The 17,265-nt window shown below is 42.8% G+C and overlaps 1 protein-coding gene across 20 annotated transcripts in view; it reads right to left on the bottom strand.

Annotated features, from left to right (window-relative positions):
- The window catches only part of LOC101093537 (phosphodiesterase 4D interacting protein), a 220,093-nt gene that overhangs the window by 132,703 nt on the left and 70,125 nt on the right, over positions 1-17,265 (bottom strand). For 18 of the 20 annotated variants that reach the window (XM_023259046.2, XM_023259051.2, XM_023259048.2 and 15 more), the window contains exon 4: positions 10,673-10,783. In XM_023259046.2, the coding sequence (XP_023114814.2) occupies positions 10,673-10,783 (111 nt within the window). The other 2 variants (XM_045033370.1, XM_045033373.1) reach the window with 2 other exon arrangements.

The raw sequence follows: 17,265 nt of genomic DNA, 5'->3' as shown, positions 1-17,265 counted from the left end.
GCATCAGAGCTGCTGACAGACTGGGAGAGAGGAAGCAACTACCTTCACTAGGTCAGAGTATCCAAAGAGGCTGCTCAGAACCACAGAACTTCGGAGCTGGGAGAGATGTTAGTGACCATCCTGGTCCAGCCCACACATTTTAGACACAAGGAGCCAGAGGCCCAGAAAGTGACTTGTCTTAGCCAGGAACCTGGCAGTCTTCTTGATTTCCTTCTCTTAATCTTCCCATCCCATCAATTCCCAAGTCCTACCGATATTTTACCTCCTGCATATTTCACAGGTTGGTTCCCTCCCCTCTATTAGTATTGCCACGGCCCTCAGGCCCTCATCATCTCTCCTGTTTGGCCTGTCCTCTGACTTCCTGTCTTTCTTCCCTGACTCCATCCTCCCCACCCACTAGAAGGATCTAGGCTGCTCCCTACTACTTAAAGCCCACCAATGGCTCCTTATCTTCCTCAGGATAAAGTCTACACTTTTCAAAATGGCACAAAGAACTATGCCCCAGTGCTCTTCAGCCTCATTCTGTGTCTAGCACTTAAATTTAGCAACACAAAACCACTTCCAATTCCCCACACACCATGTGATTTCTTGCCTTTGGCATTTGCTTCTGGCAAAAGCCCGTTCTTTCCACCTGACCATCCAGGACTGACTAATCATTACTCTCATTTGAAGACAAAGCTCAGGGGTCATCTCCTCAAAGAATCCTTTGTAGATTTTGCCTTCCATCTATTCTAGTCAGTCAGATTGAAACCCCAACTGCCAGCACAGTACTCAGAATGTAACAGATGGATCTGTTGATCCATCTATTCTATTCAGTTGGGTTAGAGATGCCTCATTTGAGTTTGCTTATACTGTGTATACAAATCTTTTACTGCTATTTATCACACTCTATCTTTACTCATCTTTGAAACCCCAACTGCCAGCAGTACTCAGAATGTAACAGGTATTCTGTTCATTATGTTGATTAATGAACAAATGGATAAATCCAAAGCTCTCTCATCTATCCCCTGCTCACCTTTCCAATCTCATCCTACTGCAGCTATAAGCCCTTGATACCATGTTCTGGCCCTATGGAATCACTTGAAGTATGCCAAGCACACAATGCTTTTTCATGACTTTGTGCCCTTGTATATGCTGTTTCTTCTAAAATGCTTTCCCCATTCTTGTGGTGTCCTTTTAAGATTCAGTTCTACAAATCAGGAGACTATAGATGCTGGAGAGGATGTGGAGAAACGGGAACCCTCTTGCACTGTTGGTGGGAATGCAAATTGGTGCAGCCGCTCTGGAAAGCAGTGTGGAGGTTCCTCAGAAAATTAAAAATAGACCTACCCTATGACCCAGCAATAGCACTGCTAGGAATTTATCCAAGGGATACAGGAGTACTGATGCATAGGGCCACTTGTACCCCAATGTTCATAGCAGCACTCTCAACGATAGCCAAATTATGGAAAGAGCCTAAATGTCCATCAACTGATGAATGGATGAAGAAATTGTGGTTTATATACACAATGGAATACTACGTGGCAATGAGAAAAAATGAAATATGGCCTTTTGTAGCAACGTGGATGGAACTGGAGAGTGTGATGCTAAGTGAAATAAGCCATACAGAGAAAGACAGATACCATATGGTTTCACTCTTATGTGGATCCTGAGAAACTTAACAGGAACCCATGCGGGAGGGGAAGGAAAAAAAAAAAAAAAGAGGTTAGAGTGGGAGAGAGCCAAAGCATAAGAGACTGTTAAAAACTGAGAACAAACTGAGGGTTGATGGGGGGTGGGAGGGAGGAGAGGGTGGGTGATGGGTATTGAGGAGGGCACCTTTTGGGATGAGCACTGGGTGTTGTATGGAAACCAATTTGTCAATAAATTTCATATATATAAAAAAAAAATAAAGGGGACTCTGAAAACCTAAATTAACATACAATGAGCAGATGTTACTTTTGTTTTTAAAAAATTAACAATGAAAGTGGATTATTAAAAATAACAACTTCAAATCATAAGAGAATAGTGAATTAGCTATTTGACTGACATGAGTGAGTCAGTAGAAGGACTAGGTGGCTAGGAAAAAAAAAAAAAAAACTTAACACTTGCGAACTTAACACACTTGCAAAGCCTTTCCTGGTGGATTCTGTCATTCTCCTTAGGACTTCAGAGCAATCTTACATAGCTCTATGGTAGCCTTTATTATACCAGTATTATTTACTTGCTATCTTTCTCCACCAGCATCTGGCACAGTAGCTGGCATACAGTAGGCAGTCAATAGATGCTGGAATGAGTGAATGCATGTGTGCAAACATGAGTAAATGAACGATGGCCAAGGTGATAATGCAAACAAGGGAAACATTTGAGACAGGAATTTAGAATGTCTATTCTTTCAACTATATCATGCTATTTCTATCAGTGTGTGAACTTAGATGTTCATAACTAATAGACGGAGGAAATAGCTTTATTATAAATCTATACAGAAATACATATTTTGTAGACATGGTTAAGGACATTATTATAAATGGAATAGAATTAAATTAGGCTCCAGAATTTAGTTTCAGATTTACTTCCTAGTGACTGGAAGAAAAGGTGTTAAATATTCAAAGAAAAATTTTTCTTCTCAAAAGGCAAGTATTATGACTTCTAATGAAAAGCTCTTAAAAATGAGAAAAGTTGCATTAAGCAAAAACACACAACAAATTGTTTTGGGTCAAGGCTTCCACAATATTTTAAACTAACTATAACAGTTACGGGAAAGTTGCTGAAAAAGTTTTTTTTTTTATTGTGGTAAAATATATATAAAATTTACCATTTTAACCATTTTTTTTCAACGTTTATTTATTTTTGGGACAGAGAGAGACAGAGCATGAACGGGGGAGGTGCAGAGAGGGAGGGAGACACAGAATTGGAAACAGGCTCCAGGCTCTGAGCCATCAGCCCAGAGCCCGACGCGGGGCTCGAACTCCCGGACCGCGAGATCGTGACCTGGCTGAAGTCGGATGCTTAACCGACTGCGCCACCCAGGCGCCCCCCATTTTAACCATTTTTAAGTATACAGTTCAGCGACCTTAAATACATGCATATTGTTGTACAGCTATCCATATCCAGAATTTTTTCCCAAATGACTATACCCATTAAACAATATCTCCCCTTCTGCACCCTTCCCCAGCCTCTGGCAACCACCATTCTACAGTTTGTCTCTATGCTTTCGACTACTCTAGGTACCTTATATAAGTGAAACTGTATAATAGTTGTTCTTTTGTGACTGGTTTATTTCACTTAGCATAATGTCCTCAAATTTCACCCATGCTGACACATGTGTCAGACTTTCCTTCCTTTTTAGGGCCAAACAATATCCCATTGCACATGGGTCCCACATTTTGTCTATCCATTCATCTGTCAACGGACATTCAGGCTGCCTCTACCCTTTTGCTATCGTGAATGATTTTGCTACGAACGTGTGTGTGCAAATATCTGTTTGAGTCCCTGCTTTCACTTCTTTGAGGTACATACTTAGAAGTGGAACTGCTGGATCATAGCATAATTCTAGGTTTAACTTTTTTCAGGAATCATCATGCCAATTTCCACAGCAGCTTCCTGGGAATACACAGGGTGTCCAGTTTTTCCACACCCTGGCCAATATATGTTACTTTCCAGTTTTTTGGGGGTAGGGTTTTTTTTTGTGTGTGTATGCCTGTTTTGTTTATATAGTAGTTGGCCTAATAGGTGTGAAAGATGGTACATTTTTTAAACCAAGAACACAAATACTTGTTACAACTATTTAATGAATGGAGCCTCCCTACATTCTTCTTACTTCTTCTCCCAAAAAGAGGAGGAAATGGACAGGCACACCATCACAGACCTCAGAAAGCTGAGAACGAGGAGTCACACACACAGTGTGCACAGACCCGGGCCTACAGGGGCTGTGCTCACACCAGGCTGCCAGAGAACTATTTAAAATTAAAGAAAAAAAATTTTTTTTAATCTTTATTTATTTTTGAGAGAGAGAGAGAGAGAGACAGTGTGTGAGCAGGGGAGCAGCAGAGAGAAAGGGAGACACAGAATCTGCAGCAGGCTCCAGGCTCTGAGCTGTCAGCACAGAGCCCCATGCGGGGCTTGAACTCACAAACTGTGAGATCACGACCTAAGCCGAAGTCAGACACTCAACCGACTGAACCACCCCGGCGCCCTCCAGAGAACTATTTTTATTTTTATTTTTATTTATTTATTTTTTTAACGTTTAGTAGAGACAGAGCATGAACGGGGGAGGGGCAGAGAGAGAGGGAGACACAGAATCGGAAGCAGGCTCCAGGCTCTGAGCCATCAGCCCAGAGCCTGACGCGGGGCTCGAACTCACAAACTGTGGGATCATGACCTGAGCTGAAGTCAGATGCTCAACCGACTGAGCCACCCAGGCGCCCCAGAGAACTATTTTTAAGTAAATAACCTGAGAGGGCACCCACGCTCTAGTATGTGTCTCCAAGTATGCAGGATAGTAATAATCCTTCACACTTATTTAACATCTAACACATTAAAACACGTTTGCATTTTGGGATGAGGGCAGGGCAGGAATTTATGTCTCCCTTTTAGGAAACAAAGGCTCAAAGAAGTTATGGACAAGGCCAAGGACATGTAGCTAGGAATATATAGATTCAAAATTCAGGTTTTCTGACTGGGTCCAAAAGTTGTGTCCGTACATTTTGATATCCCCCAAAGATATTAGTCCTTCTGTAATAATTTTCCACTGGTTCAAGTCAAAGTTCCTAAATTATATAGCCCGACGGAGTTCTGTGGGACTTCACTGAACTTTTGGGTGCTTAGAACAGCAAGGACGCATGTATACTGTTACCCATCATATTACCAAAACCTAAAGAAATCAGGCTAGAACTAAAGAAAATTAGTCAGTGAACCAAAAAGAAATTTAACAAAGAAAACAGATCTTAAAATTCCTCACCACAAGAAAACAATATTTTAGTAACTATTTGTGGTGATGGATGTTAACTTATTGTGGTGATCGTTTTGCAATATGTACGTATATCAAATCATTATGTTGTACACCTAAAATAAATACAATATGTCCACCATATCTCAATTACAAAAAAGATAGTTCTTAAAAAATAAAAAACCAAGATGAACTGAATTAAAAACCTGACCAACCTAATGACAAAGTATTAAATCAAGATGCTGAAAAGTGTTGAATTATAACCAATCACAGTCATAATAATTTTTGCAAAAGCCAAGGACGTTTTACTATTACTAAAGAAAATAATTGGTTTTAAAAACCAGAAACTTAATGAACCCAGCCTTTCTGATTTATTCTTTCTGGAGGAACATTTATATTTGAGGGTGACAGTAGATCTGCTGTGATGGGGACACTTGGATTATATTATTTATTTACAGGCAAACTACAATGGAGAATTGAGACAAATAGAACAAATGGTCCCAAATCCACTACTGAGGGGGAAAAAACTGACTTGAAATTAAAAAATGGCAGCACTTGGGTGGCTCAGTCAGTTAAGCATCCAACTTCAGCTCAGGTCATGACCCCACAGTTCGTGAGTTCGAGCCCCACATGGGGCTCTGTGCTGACAGCTCAGAGCCTGGAACCTGCTTTGGATTCTGTGTCTCCCTCTCTCTGCCCCTCCCCTGCTCATGCTCTGTCTCTCTCAAATATAAATAAGCATTAAAAAAAGAATTTAAAAAAATAAATACACAAATGATTGCACTTATCCAGTAATTGGATTTATATGGATAATTCTGCCATCTCTCAATTTGTCACCATAATGGCAAATACTTCTCGAGGGCTTAGTGTCTGATAGGCATTGTGCTGTTTTCAACTAATTGGCTCATTTAATCCTCCCTCAGGTCCTATAAGATAGGTGCTATTACCACACCCACTTCAGCTCAGAGAAATTATAGTATTTTCCCAAATTAATGCAGGTAGCAAGTAGTTAATCAAGATTCTATCTCAGGTCTGTTGGGTTCATTGCTCTTAACTACTATGCCCATGATCACTGAATGGTAGAAATGATGAAAATTTAGGAGACAAAGTCAGTAGGCTGTTTATCATGATTTTTAAAATCTACTACAGAAGCATGCTATGTATAAACTTCAAAGTTTGCTCAGGAAAAATACTGTCTGCAAGACGAGAGACCGCAGCTCAAAGAAGTCAGGCAGCTGGAGGGCCAACATACAATGAAACACAACTCTTCCAACTCCTGTCTAAAGGCCCAGACCACTTTAACCTTCTGGTATCAATTATGTCATATTTAAACAAGGACTCTGCCTGGTCCAGGATGATGACATTCAGTTTTTCCTGAAGGTTTTGTTATCGGATCTGGCCTTGTCAGATTTTAAATTCCATTCTTAAAATGGAATCTTAAATCTTTTTTAAAGCAACCTCGGGTAATAATAAATTCACACAAGTTTAACAAGTAGTTATCATGGGGTAAGACTCAGGAGACGGTGGTTTTGTGTGCTGTGTGGGGACTGGGTGTTTACCACACAGCAGTGGATTTCATAAATTCCAGGGTTGGGCATATTTCTATGCCACACTCAGCTATCACGAGAAGATGCAGGATTGGATGATCAACAACGAGGAAGTCAGCCAAGTTGCCACCCAGAAATTATTCACCAGAGCAGCTGCAGTCCAGAAATGCTAACAAGCCAGTCTCCCTAGGGGTGGGCCATACTCAGCTGTGGTTCACTTAACAGCATTTTCTCACTTAACTTTGCTCCAGAATCAGGAGCTGTATGTACCGCAGTGGTTTCTCCCTTCTGTGCTTTATGCATTCAAAATTGTCTTCCCATAAACACTGAACCTACAATTAATATTTGCTACAGAGAGGGGGCAGTGGTACCTCATCATGGAGGCGTATGCCCCAGCTTCGTTGTGCTGAGGGTAAGCAATCTCTTCCTGTGGTTTTTCTTTTTTTTTTATTGCTTACAAAAATGGACATTCAATAGAAAAGCCTGCAGCCTCACAGTACCAATTTTTATGTATAATGCAATACTATTTTGTTAATCCATAGCTAGTATGAGTTTTAAGATTATTTCTGAATTCTTTGAATAGCTCGAAAGACAGAAACCCTTAACTAATTTTTAATTTACTTGCTTTGAAGTGGATTATTCTAGGTTTTTACATAATTCTCTATTACAACTCCTCATGTGATTAAATATCCGTGTTGCTGCCTTTATGATTAAGGATTATATTGATTTTAGTCTCTCCCTCAATCAACTACCTGAGGACTTGCTACTTGGAAAGAGAAAGATCGAACCTTTGGGGCACCTGAGTGGCTCAGTCGGTTGGGCATCCAACTTTAGCTCAGGTCATGATCTCACAGTTTGTGAGTTTGAGTCCCACATTGGGCTCTGCGCTGACAGCACAGAGCCTGCTTCGAATCCTGTCCCCTCCCCTCCCTGCCCCCCTCCCCCCCACCCCCACTCTCTGCCCCTCCCCTGCTCATTCTCTCCCTCTTAAAAATAAATAAATAAACTTAAAAAAAAAAAAAAGATTGAACCCTCTCTCCAGCCCTTTTCTATTAAAGTTTCCCACTATTTCCCTTGCCTGCAGCCATCATGGTGAAATGTTTGTTTACACTAAGATAGTAATTTTTCACTCTTTAGTGAATATCTCAACAAAAATCTGCTGTGGCAAAAATACATAAAATGGTAAAACAATTACTATTCCGCAAGAGACTTACACTACATGTTTCACAAACACTGGTTTTATTTAAAAGAGTCATGCATACAACACCCAAGTTATCGCAGATTCTGACTCAGCTGGGTGTGATTTCAGGTTTTTACTATATTTAAAGAAGTGTCCTTCTAACGCTAAAGAAAAATCAAGCTAAGTTTGGTCACAGAACAGGGCTCTAAATTCATACCTGAACCATCTGACTCACCATGTGATGCACCGCCATGTCACCCCAGATGTCTCTTCACCCACACAGCTACTGATTGTCACTGTCATTGTCGTAACCTTATGGACTCACAGTGTGACTTGTAAGGATGAACATAAGACATATTCATGGGTATGGCTGAGGGTGAGATTAAGAGAGCCAAACCTCTTTCTCACTTTAAAATCTCATAATAACTATTACTACTGGTATTACTACTGGTGAACTACTACCCCCCCTCCCCCACATACATCTAAAGCTATGAATTTACAAAGTGCTGTGATATAAGTCTTCTTACTTAATCTTCATGGCTGCTGTTTATTCATACTCTCTACAAATAATTTTCAGTGCCTATGGTGCTGTGCAGTATTCTTAATGCCAACTCTACAGGGGCTGGGACAGGCTCAGAAAGGTTAAGGAACTTGGCCAGGTTGCCTGATTGTCCAGGGCTCCAGCTGGGGTGTTTTTCTGATCGCTTGTCCTTCCATCAAAATGGAGCTGCCCACGGCAGCTGGGTGGTTCTGTCAGTTAAGTGTCTGACTTCAGCTCAGGTCATGATCTGAAGGCTCGTGGGTTCGAGCCCCGCAATGCGCTCTGTGCTGACAGCTCAAAGCCTGGAGCCTGTTTCGGATTCTGTGTCTCCCTCTCTCTCTGCCCCTCTCCCGCTTGTGCTTTGTTTCTCTCTCTCTCTCTCTCTCTCTCTCAAAAATAAATAAACATTAAAAAAAATTTTTTTAATGGAACCGCCCAAAGTGGCTTCTATCAATCACTACATAGTGGGATTAACTAATTTCAACTATGATATTAATGATTGATAATGGCTTTATGTGTTTTGCTTTCCAAAGAAGAAGGCCATTTTAATTTAAACTTTTAGTGCTTCCCAAATAATCATAGCCAAATGAGATGAGTAATACGACAGATGGAGCACAAAAAGATTTGGTAAGAAGGGAAGGAAGGCGACAAGGTAGCCTGAGAGCTCTTAAGTCATGTTAGTTAAGTACCTGACGACTCTGCACTTAAGACTGGGAAAAGACAGGGCCTAGTGGCAAACAGGGTTCTCACCTCTGCATGCGACAATGTCCTGTGACTACTCCCTCACCCTGCCCCTCTAGAATCTTCTTAATCACACTTCTCCAGGAGAGGAATGGTGCCATCCCATGCCTCACCCAAAATGTTCCCTGAAGACTATCTCCATTAGCCAGCGTAGAGGAGAGGGTGAGACCAAATGATTCAAGCAGTCAGTTGATTCAAGCTAAAAACAAAACAAAACAAAAAACCCTTTCCCTCAAATGATCTAAGAAACTGCCCCTTCCTTCAGCCTTGCTTGGGAGACAGTTAATGGAAAAGTGCTCCTCCCTCTGCCCAATGAACAAATTCATTCACTATTCCTATCCTGAGGCAAAGACTGCCATTCATTCTCCCTGCCTCTCCATCTCTCTGCATTACCAGCCCTTACTTGGCAATATCTTCTTTGACCTTGACCCTGGCAACTCCATGGAGAATTGCTCACTCAACAGCCACATAACAGATGAAAGGTGAGTCTGGACCAATTTCAGGAAAATTCAGGTTAAAACATGGAAATCCAGGACAGAGCAAAAACAGAGCTAAATCCCTTAGAATTTAGCTGTGCACATTAATTGAATTTACCAAATAATTGGGTTTCAAAGACACCAGTTATTCCTCTGATCCAACATATTATCTGGCAGCCTGCAAAAGCTTCCCAACCTTCTTCTCAAGAGGATTGGGCAGGCACACACAGACAACGATAATATTTGTATACAGTCTTCTGGTGTAAACAGCTGGAGATCTAGAAGCTCTGAGAAAGTCAGAGGCAACCAGCTCTAGCCAGGTCACTCGGGCCACTTCAGAGCTCGCCCAGACACTAAGGGGGCTGAGGAAACCAATACTGTGGTAACCAGTTAGGAAGCTTCATCCCGAAGCCTAGTGTCCTCTTACCAAGGTGCTGCCTCATCTCACCCCCACTTAGCCACCACCCCTCCCCCCACCTTCCCCACCAAAATCACTCACCCATCAACCAAGACTGGGAAGCACTGCCCTCTCCCCCCCCCTTAGGCAAGCTGTTAGGCTGTTAGCACCCTCTTCTTCATTCTTAGGTGAACTAGTCCTAAGCCTGAAGATACCTAAAATTTGGTCTTTAAAGCTTATCTGGATAATCATCTTCCAAAACAGACAAGAATTTCTCAGGGAACAGAACCATGCTCAGCGCCTGCCCTTTGCTCCATCAACTCTCTCTCTGCCCCCACTGGGCCAGAACGAGAAATTATGACCTGGAAACTACCTGCTGGGGCCTTGAAAAAATGCAAATTTCTAGGGGGTGCCTGGCTAGATCAATCCTAAGACCATGTGACCCTTGGGGTCCCAAGTTTGAGCCCCATGTTGGGTGTAGAGATTATGAAAACAAACTTTTAAAAATATGCACATTTCCAAGCTCCCCTTGCCTTGCATTAGTAAATCAGAATCCCTGGGGGTGAGGCAGAGAATCTACATTTTAAACCAGCTCCCAAAGGCGATTATTCTGAATACCTCCACAGGTGTTTGAGAGCCTCTGATTTAGTCCAGCTCCCTCTCTTTACACAGAAGGAAAGTGCAAAATGGGCACAAACAAGGTGAAATGGGCTTGTCTGAGGTCACTGGGCTGGTCAGATTCAGGCGACCGGCCCTGGGGCGTGGAACCCACCTCCCTCCCTAATTAGCAATGCGGGAGATAGAATGAGCCCTAGAAAGAGTCCGGGTAAGGTAGCGGTGGGTGGGCCGCCTCCTGCACTCACCCGCTTGTAGATGTCCTCCCGGCTGGCCTCATACTTCTGCTGCATGCGTTCCTCCAGGAAGTAGATGCGCAGCTTGAGGCTGAAGTTCTCCTTCTTCAGGTCATTGAGATGCTGGGACAGAGTGCGATATCCATTAGACATGGTGGGCAGCCCATGGGGAGCAGCATGCCCGATCGCCCCCTCACCCTAGGAACATAGTGCAGCTGCACCGCGGCCTGAAGCGAGCCGCCAGGACGCTGCTGAGGCTATGGCGACATGACCCCGGTGGCTGGCGCTCTCTCGGGGACCTGGGACCGGGGCTCACTGCTCTGGGTGCCGGAGCGCAGCGCACTTTCCTTTTTTACCTCTGGGAGATATTTGCGGAATCCCTGACAGAGGAACATGCTGCGTGAACTCAGACACAAGTGGTGTAACCCGACTCCGAGCCGGGACTGGGCTGTCACCCTCCCCGAGCCTCCCAGGCCCAACTATAGGCAGTTAACGGCTTCTCAGAAAAGAGAAAATGGACCCCCAGAAGTTTCCAGGAAATGGGGAGTGGGAATACTTCAAGGTGCTGGTGGGCTTGCACAAAACAGAAGGACATGAAGGTTTGTGTGTGTGAGTGGGCACTTAAGTTTTTGGTGGTTGATTTGCACAGTAAAACCCAAAGGAGGGTGCGTGGCTGGCTCGGTTGGTACAGCATGCGACCCTTGATCTCAGGGTGTGAGTTCAAGCTCCACGTTGGTTGGGAGTAGAGTTTACGAAAGTAAACAAAAAACAAACCAAAGCAGTGTGGCCAGAGCAAGCAAGCATGCTCTATAGGAAAGAGCATGTGTACATAAAATGGGGACCACATGTCAAACACCCCCTTTCTGTCAGGTGCAAATCTTAAGGAGCTATTTACTGGTGGGTTCTCCAATTTCCTTTCATGATTCAGGGCTCACCTCTAATCAGTTCCTTCCCAGTTTTCCTCCCTGGACTTCTCAAGCCCTGAGGCAGTTAATTAAATAAACAGCCTTTACTAAAACCATGGGCCTCCCACCCCCCCCCCCACTACAGCCACACACACCCCCCCTCCTAGTTCCCTGTGGAATCATTGCAAACTGTTTACCAGTTAGACTGCCTCACAAAGAGGTGGGGTCAAAGGCTCCTTCCTCCAAGGGATGATGGAAAGAAAGGGTTGGGGGAGGAAGGGAGGCAGGCGTCAGTCTGGAGCCCAGAGATTTCAGCCAGTCACTGGTTCTTAACTCAGGCACCTGCCAAGTGGAGCCAGGCACTCATCACCAGATCCTGCTCGTAAAGCAATTTAAGATCCTTGAGTGACAGCTGCAACATTAGCAGGAAGTATTATTTATATCACATCACACGGGACATTGAAGGTGACCGGGAGACCATCCCACAGCACAGACATGAAACCCAGGTTCTTGTGCCAGTAATACTAGGTTGAAAAAAAATTAATATTAACACTAAAGTAAAGGCAACTAAAGCCTTTATACTTAAATCAAATACTCATTTCTTCCCTCACCTACCTGCTCTTCATTCTTCTAATTCTTAATTCCTCATAATAATTCTAATCAACATTTCCTGAGGACCCACCAGATAGCATGAATGAAACAAAGATGAAGACAGTTCCAACTCTCAAAGAGCTGGGTGGCCATATACATATGGGGTGTGTTTTACACTAGAATCCTCCAATCCTGTGTGTTTTTCAAACTTTTTACGTTTTATACTGCAATCCAGTACACATACACGTATGCACACATACGTAACTAAAGTAAAAGTTTCACCAAGTAATGTTACCGTCACTATGTGTGATGTGCTCTCATATTTTCTATTCTATTTTTCTTCTGGGCAGTGACCCACTGAATTGACTTCATGACCCACGGGTATGTTTCATACTGAAATTTGAAAAACATTGCATCTATGGGAACCCAGAAGAAAGAGTGATTAATTCGCACTGGAATGATGAGAAAAAGCTACACTAAGAGTTGCAGTTGCACTGTCCTTTGAAAGATAGAAAAAGTTTGAGTGGATAAAGTGGCCTCAGGAGGGCATAATAAGAACTGAACATTCTCTCTAATAAATGTGGGTTATAAGTAGGCAAAACATTTCTTACCATTGACTGTATCTTAAGACAAAATATTCGTTTCTAAAAAGTGTACACATTTAAAATTCATTTAGCTATTTTCATTAAATCCATGCTTTGAGAATAAATGAGCCTCATTCAGGCTTAGAGACCGTGAAGAAGAGGGAAATCTAAATAAAAACTCAGAAGATCCTTTTCTGGTCTGACCTGTTACTAAATAGCTGTATGACCTTGGAAATTCACTTCTCCAGAGGCCTAAGTGTCCTCATTTATAAAATGAAGTGGTTGGAAAGTAGGTGGTTTTTAAGACCTTTTTCTGGTCTAAGCTCCTAGAGGAATAACCTACTTACAATCTACTTATTATCTACCTACTACCATTTTGCACAGGGGGAACAGGCTGTCAGATTCTAGATTAGTGTTTAATCGTGATTTTGATGTCTCCTTAGATTCTTTTATCACATAAGATAATTTAATAAAAGTTTTAAGGAGCACCTGAGTGGCTCAGTCGGTTAAGCATCTGACTTTGGCTCAGGTCATGATCTCATTGCTTGTCAGTTAGAGCCCTTGCATGGGGCTCTGTGCTGACAGCTCAGAGCCTGGAGCCTGCTTCAGATTCTGTGTCTCCCTCTCTCTGCCCCTCCCCCACTTGTGCTCTGGCTCTCTCAAAAATAAATAAACATTAAAAATATTTTTAAAATAGGGGTGCCTGGGTGGCTCAGTCAGTTAAGCGTCCTACTTCAACTCAGGTCATGATCTCACAGTTTGTGGGTTCAAGCCCCGTGTTGGGGTCTGTGCTGACAGCTCAGAGCCTAAATCCTACTTCGGATTCTATGTCTCCTTCTCTCTCTGATCCTCCCCAACTCGCACTGTCTCTCTGTCTCTCCCTCAAAAATAAAGAATAAATTTTTTTTTAATATTTAAAAAATAAACAAGTTTTATGAAGGGCCACCTGGGTGGCTCGGTTGGTTAAGCGTCCAACTCTTGATCTCAGCTCAGGTCTTGATCTCAGGGTCTTGAGTTCAAGCCCTACACTGGGCTCCATGCTGGGAATGGAGCCTACTTAAGAAAAAAAAAGTTTTATGGAAAGTAAGGTTCCATATGAATGCAGGGTATTCTTACCCAACCTGGATATTTCTTTCTGCACATTTTTTTATATATAATTTATTGTCAAATTGGTTTCCATACAACACCCAGTGCTCATCCCAACAGATGCCCTCCTCAATGTCCATCACCCACTTTCCCCTCTCCCCCACCCCCCATCAACCCTCAGTTTGTTCTCAGTATTCAAGAGTCTCTTATGGTTTGCCTCCTTCCCTCTCTGTAACTTATTTTTCCCCCTCCCCTTCCCCCTGGTCTTCTGTTAAGTTTCTCAGGATCCACATAAAAGTGAAAACATATGATATCTGTCTTTCTCTGACTAACTTATTTCACTTAGCATAATACTCTCCAGTGTCATCCACGTTGCTGCAAATGGCAGGATTTCATTCTTTCTCATTGCCAAGTAGTATTCCATTGTATATATAAACCACATCTTCTTTATCCATTCGTCAGTTGATGGACATTTAGGCTCTTTCCATAATTTGGCTATTATTGAAAGTGCTGCTATAAACATTGGGGTGCAAGTGCCCCTATGCATCAGTACTCCTGTATCCCTTGGGTAAATTCCTAGCAGTGCTATTGCTGGATCATAGGGTAGATCTATTTTTAATTTTTTGAGGAACCTCCACACTGTTTTCCAGAGTGGCTGTACCAATTTGCATTCCCACCAACAGTGCAAGAGGGTTCCCGTTTCTCCACATCCTCTCCAGCATCTATAGTCTTCTGATTTGTTCATTTTAGTCACTCTGTCATGAGATGGTCTCTCAGTGTGGTTTTGATTTGTATTTCCTTGATGTGGAGTGACATTGAGCATCTTTTCATGTGCCTGTTGGCCATCTGGATGTCTTCTTTAGAAAAGTGTCTATTCATGTCCTCTGCCCATTTCTTCATTGGACTATTTGTTTTTCGGGTGTGGAGTTCAGTGAGTTCTTTACAGATGTTAAATACTAGCCCTTTATCCAATATGTCATTTGCAAATCTTTTTCCCATTCCATTGGTTGCCTTTTAGTTTCATTGATTATATCCTTTGCAGTGCAAAAGCATTTTATCTTGATGAGGTCCCAATAGTTCATTTTTGCTTTTAATTCCCTTGCCTTTGGAGATGCGTCAAGTAAGAAATTGCTGCGGCTGAAGTCAGAGTTTTTTTCCTGATTTCTCCTCTAGGGTTTTGATGGTTTCCTGTCTCACATTCAGGTCCTTCATCCATTTGGAGTTTGTTTTTGTGAATGGTGTAAGAAAGTGGTCTAGTTTCATTCTTCTGCATGTTGCTGTCCAGTTCTCCCAGCACCATTTGTTAAAGTGACTGTCTTTTTTTCCATTGGATATTCTTTCCTGCTTTGTCAAAGATTAGTTGGCCATACATTTGTGGGTACAATTCTGGAGTCTCTATTCTATTCCATTGGTCTATGTGTCTGTTTTTGTGCCATCTTTCTGCACATTAATGCGTGTTTTCTCTTATACCCAGTGATACTTTGCTTTTCTATCTCTCTGGCCCTTATTCTGTTTCTTCCCCCCCACCCCCAGGTCCTTAAAGTAAGTGCCTAAACAATGGTTAGTTCTCCCCCTTCTGATTGTGTTCTCTTCATACTTTCTCCCTCAGAGATATTATCCACTTTTAGGGCTATTGCTGTTGTCTCCCAAACAACCCCCAAACCTTCCCTAAGTTCTCTCCCCCAAGATCTAGCCCTACACATCCAGCTCTTTGCTCAACTTGAATGCTCCATTCTCACAGCAGACCTCAGAGCAAAGACTTCTGCAACAGTGTGTCATGTCTGCCAGACTTCACTACAGCCATCTGTTCTCCATATTATAGTCAAAGTAATGTTTTCAAAGCTCAAATCTTATCCTGACATCTCCCTTACTTAAGGCCCTTCACAGGCATCCCATCACTCTTAGAATAAAGGAAAATGCTATCACATCCCCTCAAGAAACCCTGACTCCTTTTTCAAGTCCCAGTTCTGATCCCACCCAAACAAAAGCCTTCCCTGCTACCCCAGCCTGGAAAGAGGTCTCCCTCTTTGAACTCCTAAGGCAAACATCAACATTTACAAGTGTTCATATGGTGCCTCATGACATTGCTTGTCTGTGGTCTTCAAGGGTTATTTACATCTTTTAGGGCTCTTTAACTTTTCCCGTGTTTGTGTCTCTCCGACTAGTCTGTGAGCTGCCCAAGGGAAGGCCAAGGACTCACTCATCGTTCTCTATTTCTTCAGCTCCCACAACAGCCAAGCAGAGCTCCCCAGGAACATTCAGCCCACTGTGCAGTCACAGCCTGCTTACAATCACCTTGACCACACTAGAGTGTTTCGAGGGCTGAAAAGGCATATTTGGTATCTGTGCTCTGTCACTGCACAGTATTTAGGAAGCAGCCCCTAAATATTTGTTGAATTAATGAATAGATAAGTATTCCATATGTATTTTATTTCTTGCTGATTTGATTTGTTAGTTAGGGGCTAGCCTGCTGTTGTTATTCTCACAATTTCCCAATAATATAGAAAGGTGTGTTTTAATAGCTCCAAAGAAACTACATTCGCTAGAATGGTTACTGTAGAAAAAGTTTATATGCCCATCTAGACCTTTTTCCTGAACTCCAATCTGTGTCTAACTTCCTAGTAGAAATGGCCACTCGAATAGAGAGAGACCTGTCATACTTGTGGCATCTGAACCTGAACTCCTGATCTTTCCTAGCAGACACGTTTCTTCCCCAGTGGATCCCATTTCGATTTGTAACAGTTGTTTGGGGCCAAAACCTTTTGAGTTCTTCTGGTCTCTTCTCTCTCATACACATCATCTCATCTGTCTGTAAATCTTATTATCTCTACTTTATATCTGTTTATAAAGTACCACTGCACTGGACCTCTACCACTCTGGCCCAAGATACTGTGATTGATGTCTCCCCTAAATTATTTAAAGAGCCCCCTTAACTGGTCTCTCTGCTCCCACTCTTGCTCCCCTATTCTATTTTTTTTTTAATTTTTTTAACATTTATTTATTTTTGGGACAGAGAGAGACAGAGCATGAATGGGGGAGGGGCAGAGAGAGGGGGAGACACAGAATCGGAAACAGGCTCCAGGCTCTGAGCCATCAGCCCAGAGCCTGACGCGGGGCTCGAACTCACGGACCGAGAGATCGTGACCTGGCTGAAGTCGGACGCTTAACCGACTGCGCCACCCAGGCGCCCCTCCCCTATTCTATTCTTAACAGAGCAGCCACAGTGACCCTTGAAAGTACAACAGATTACTCCTCTGCTGGAACCCCACTGGTTTTCCCACAAATTCAGAGTGAAATGCTGTCTGTCGTTAGGCTATAGGCCCAAGGCACTACGGAATCTGGAGCCTGGATCCTTGCCCTGTCTTCCTTTTTCCTACGACTCTCCCCCTACACACTTTGCTCCAGCCATTCTCCCTTTGCTGTTTCTCAAAAAAAGCAA

This window comes from Felis catus, chromosome C1, assembly GCF_018350175.1.
Source record: "Felis catus isolate Fca126 chromosome C1, F.catus_Fca126_mat1.0, whole genome shotgun sequence".
In the NCBI taxonomy this organism is placed as follows: domain Eukaryota; kingdom Metazoa; phylum Chordata; class Mammalia; order Carnivora; family Felidae; genus Felis; species Felis catus.
Note: the sequence above shows the minus strand (reverse complement) of the source record. Positions and strands in the feature narration are given on the sequence as shown.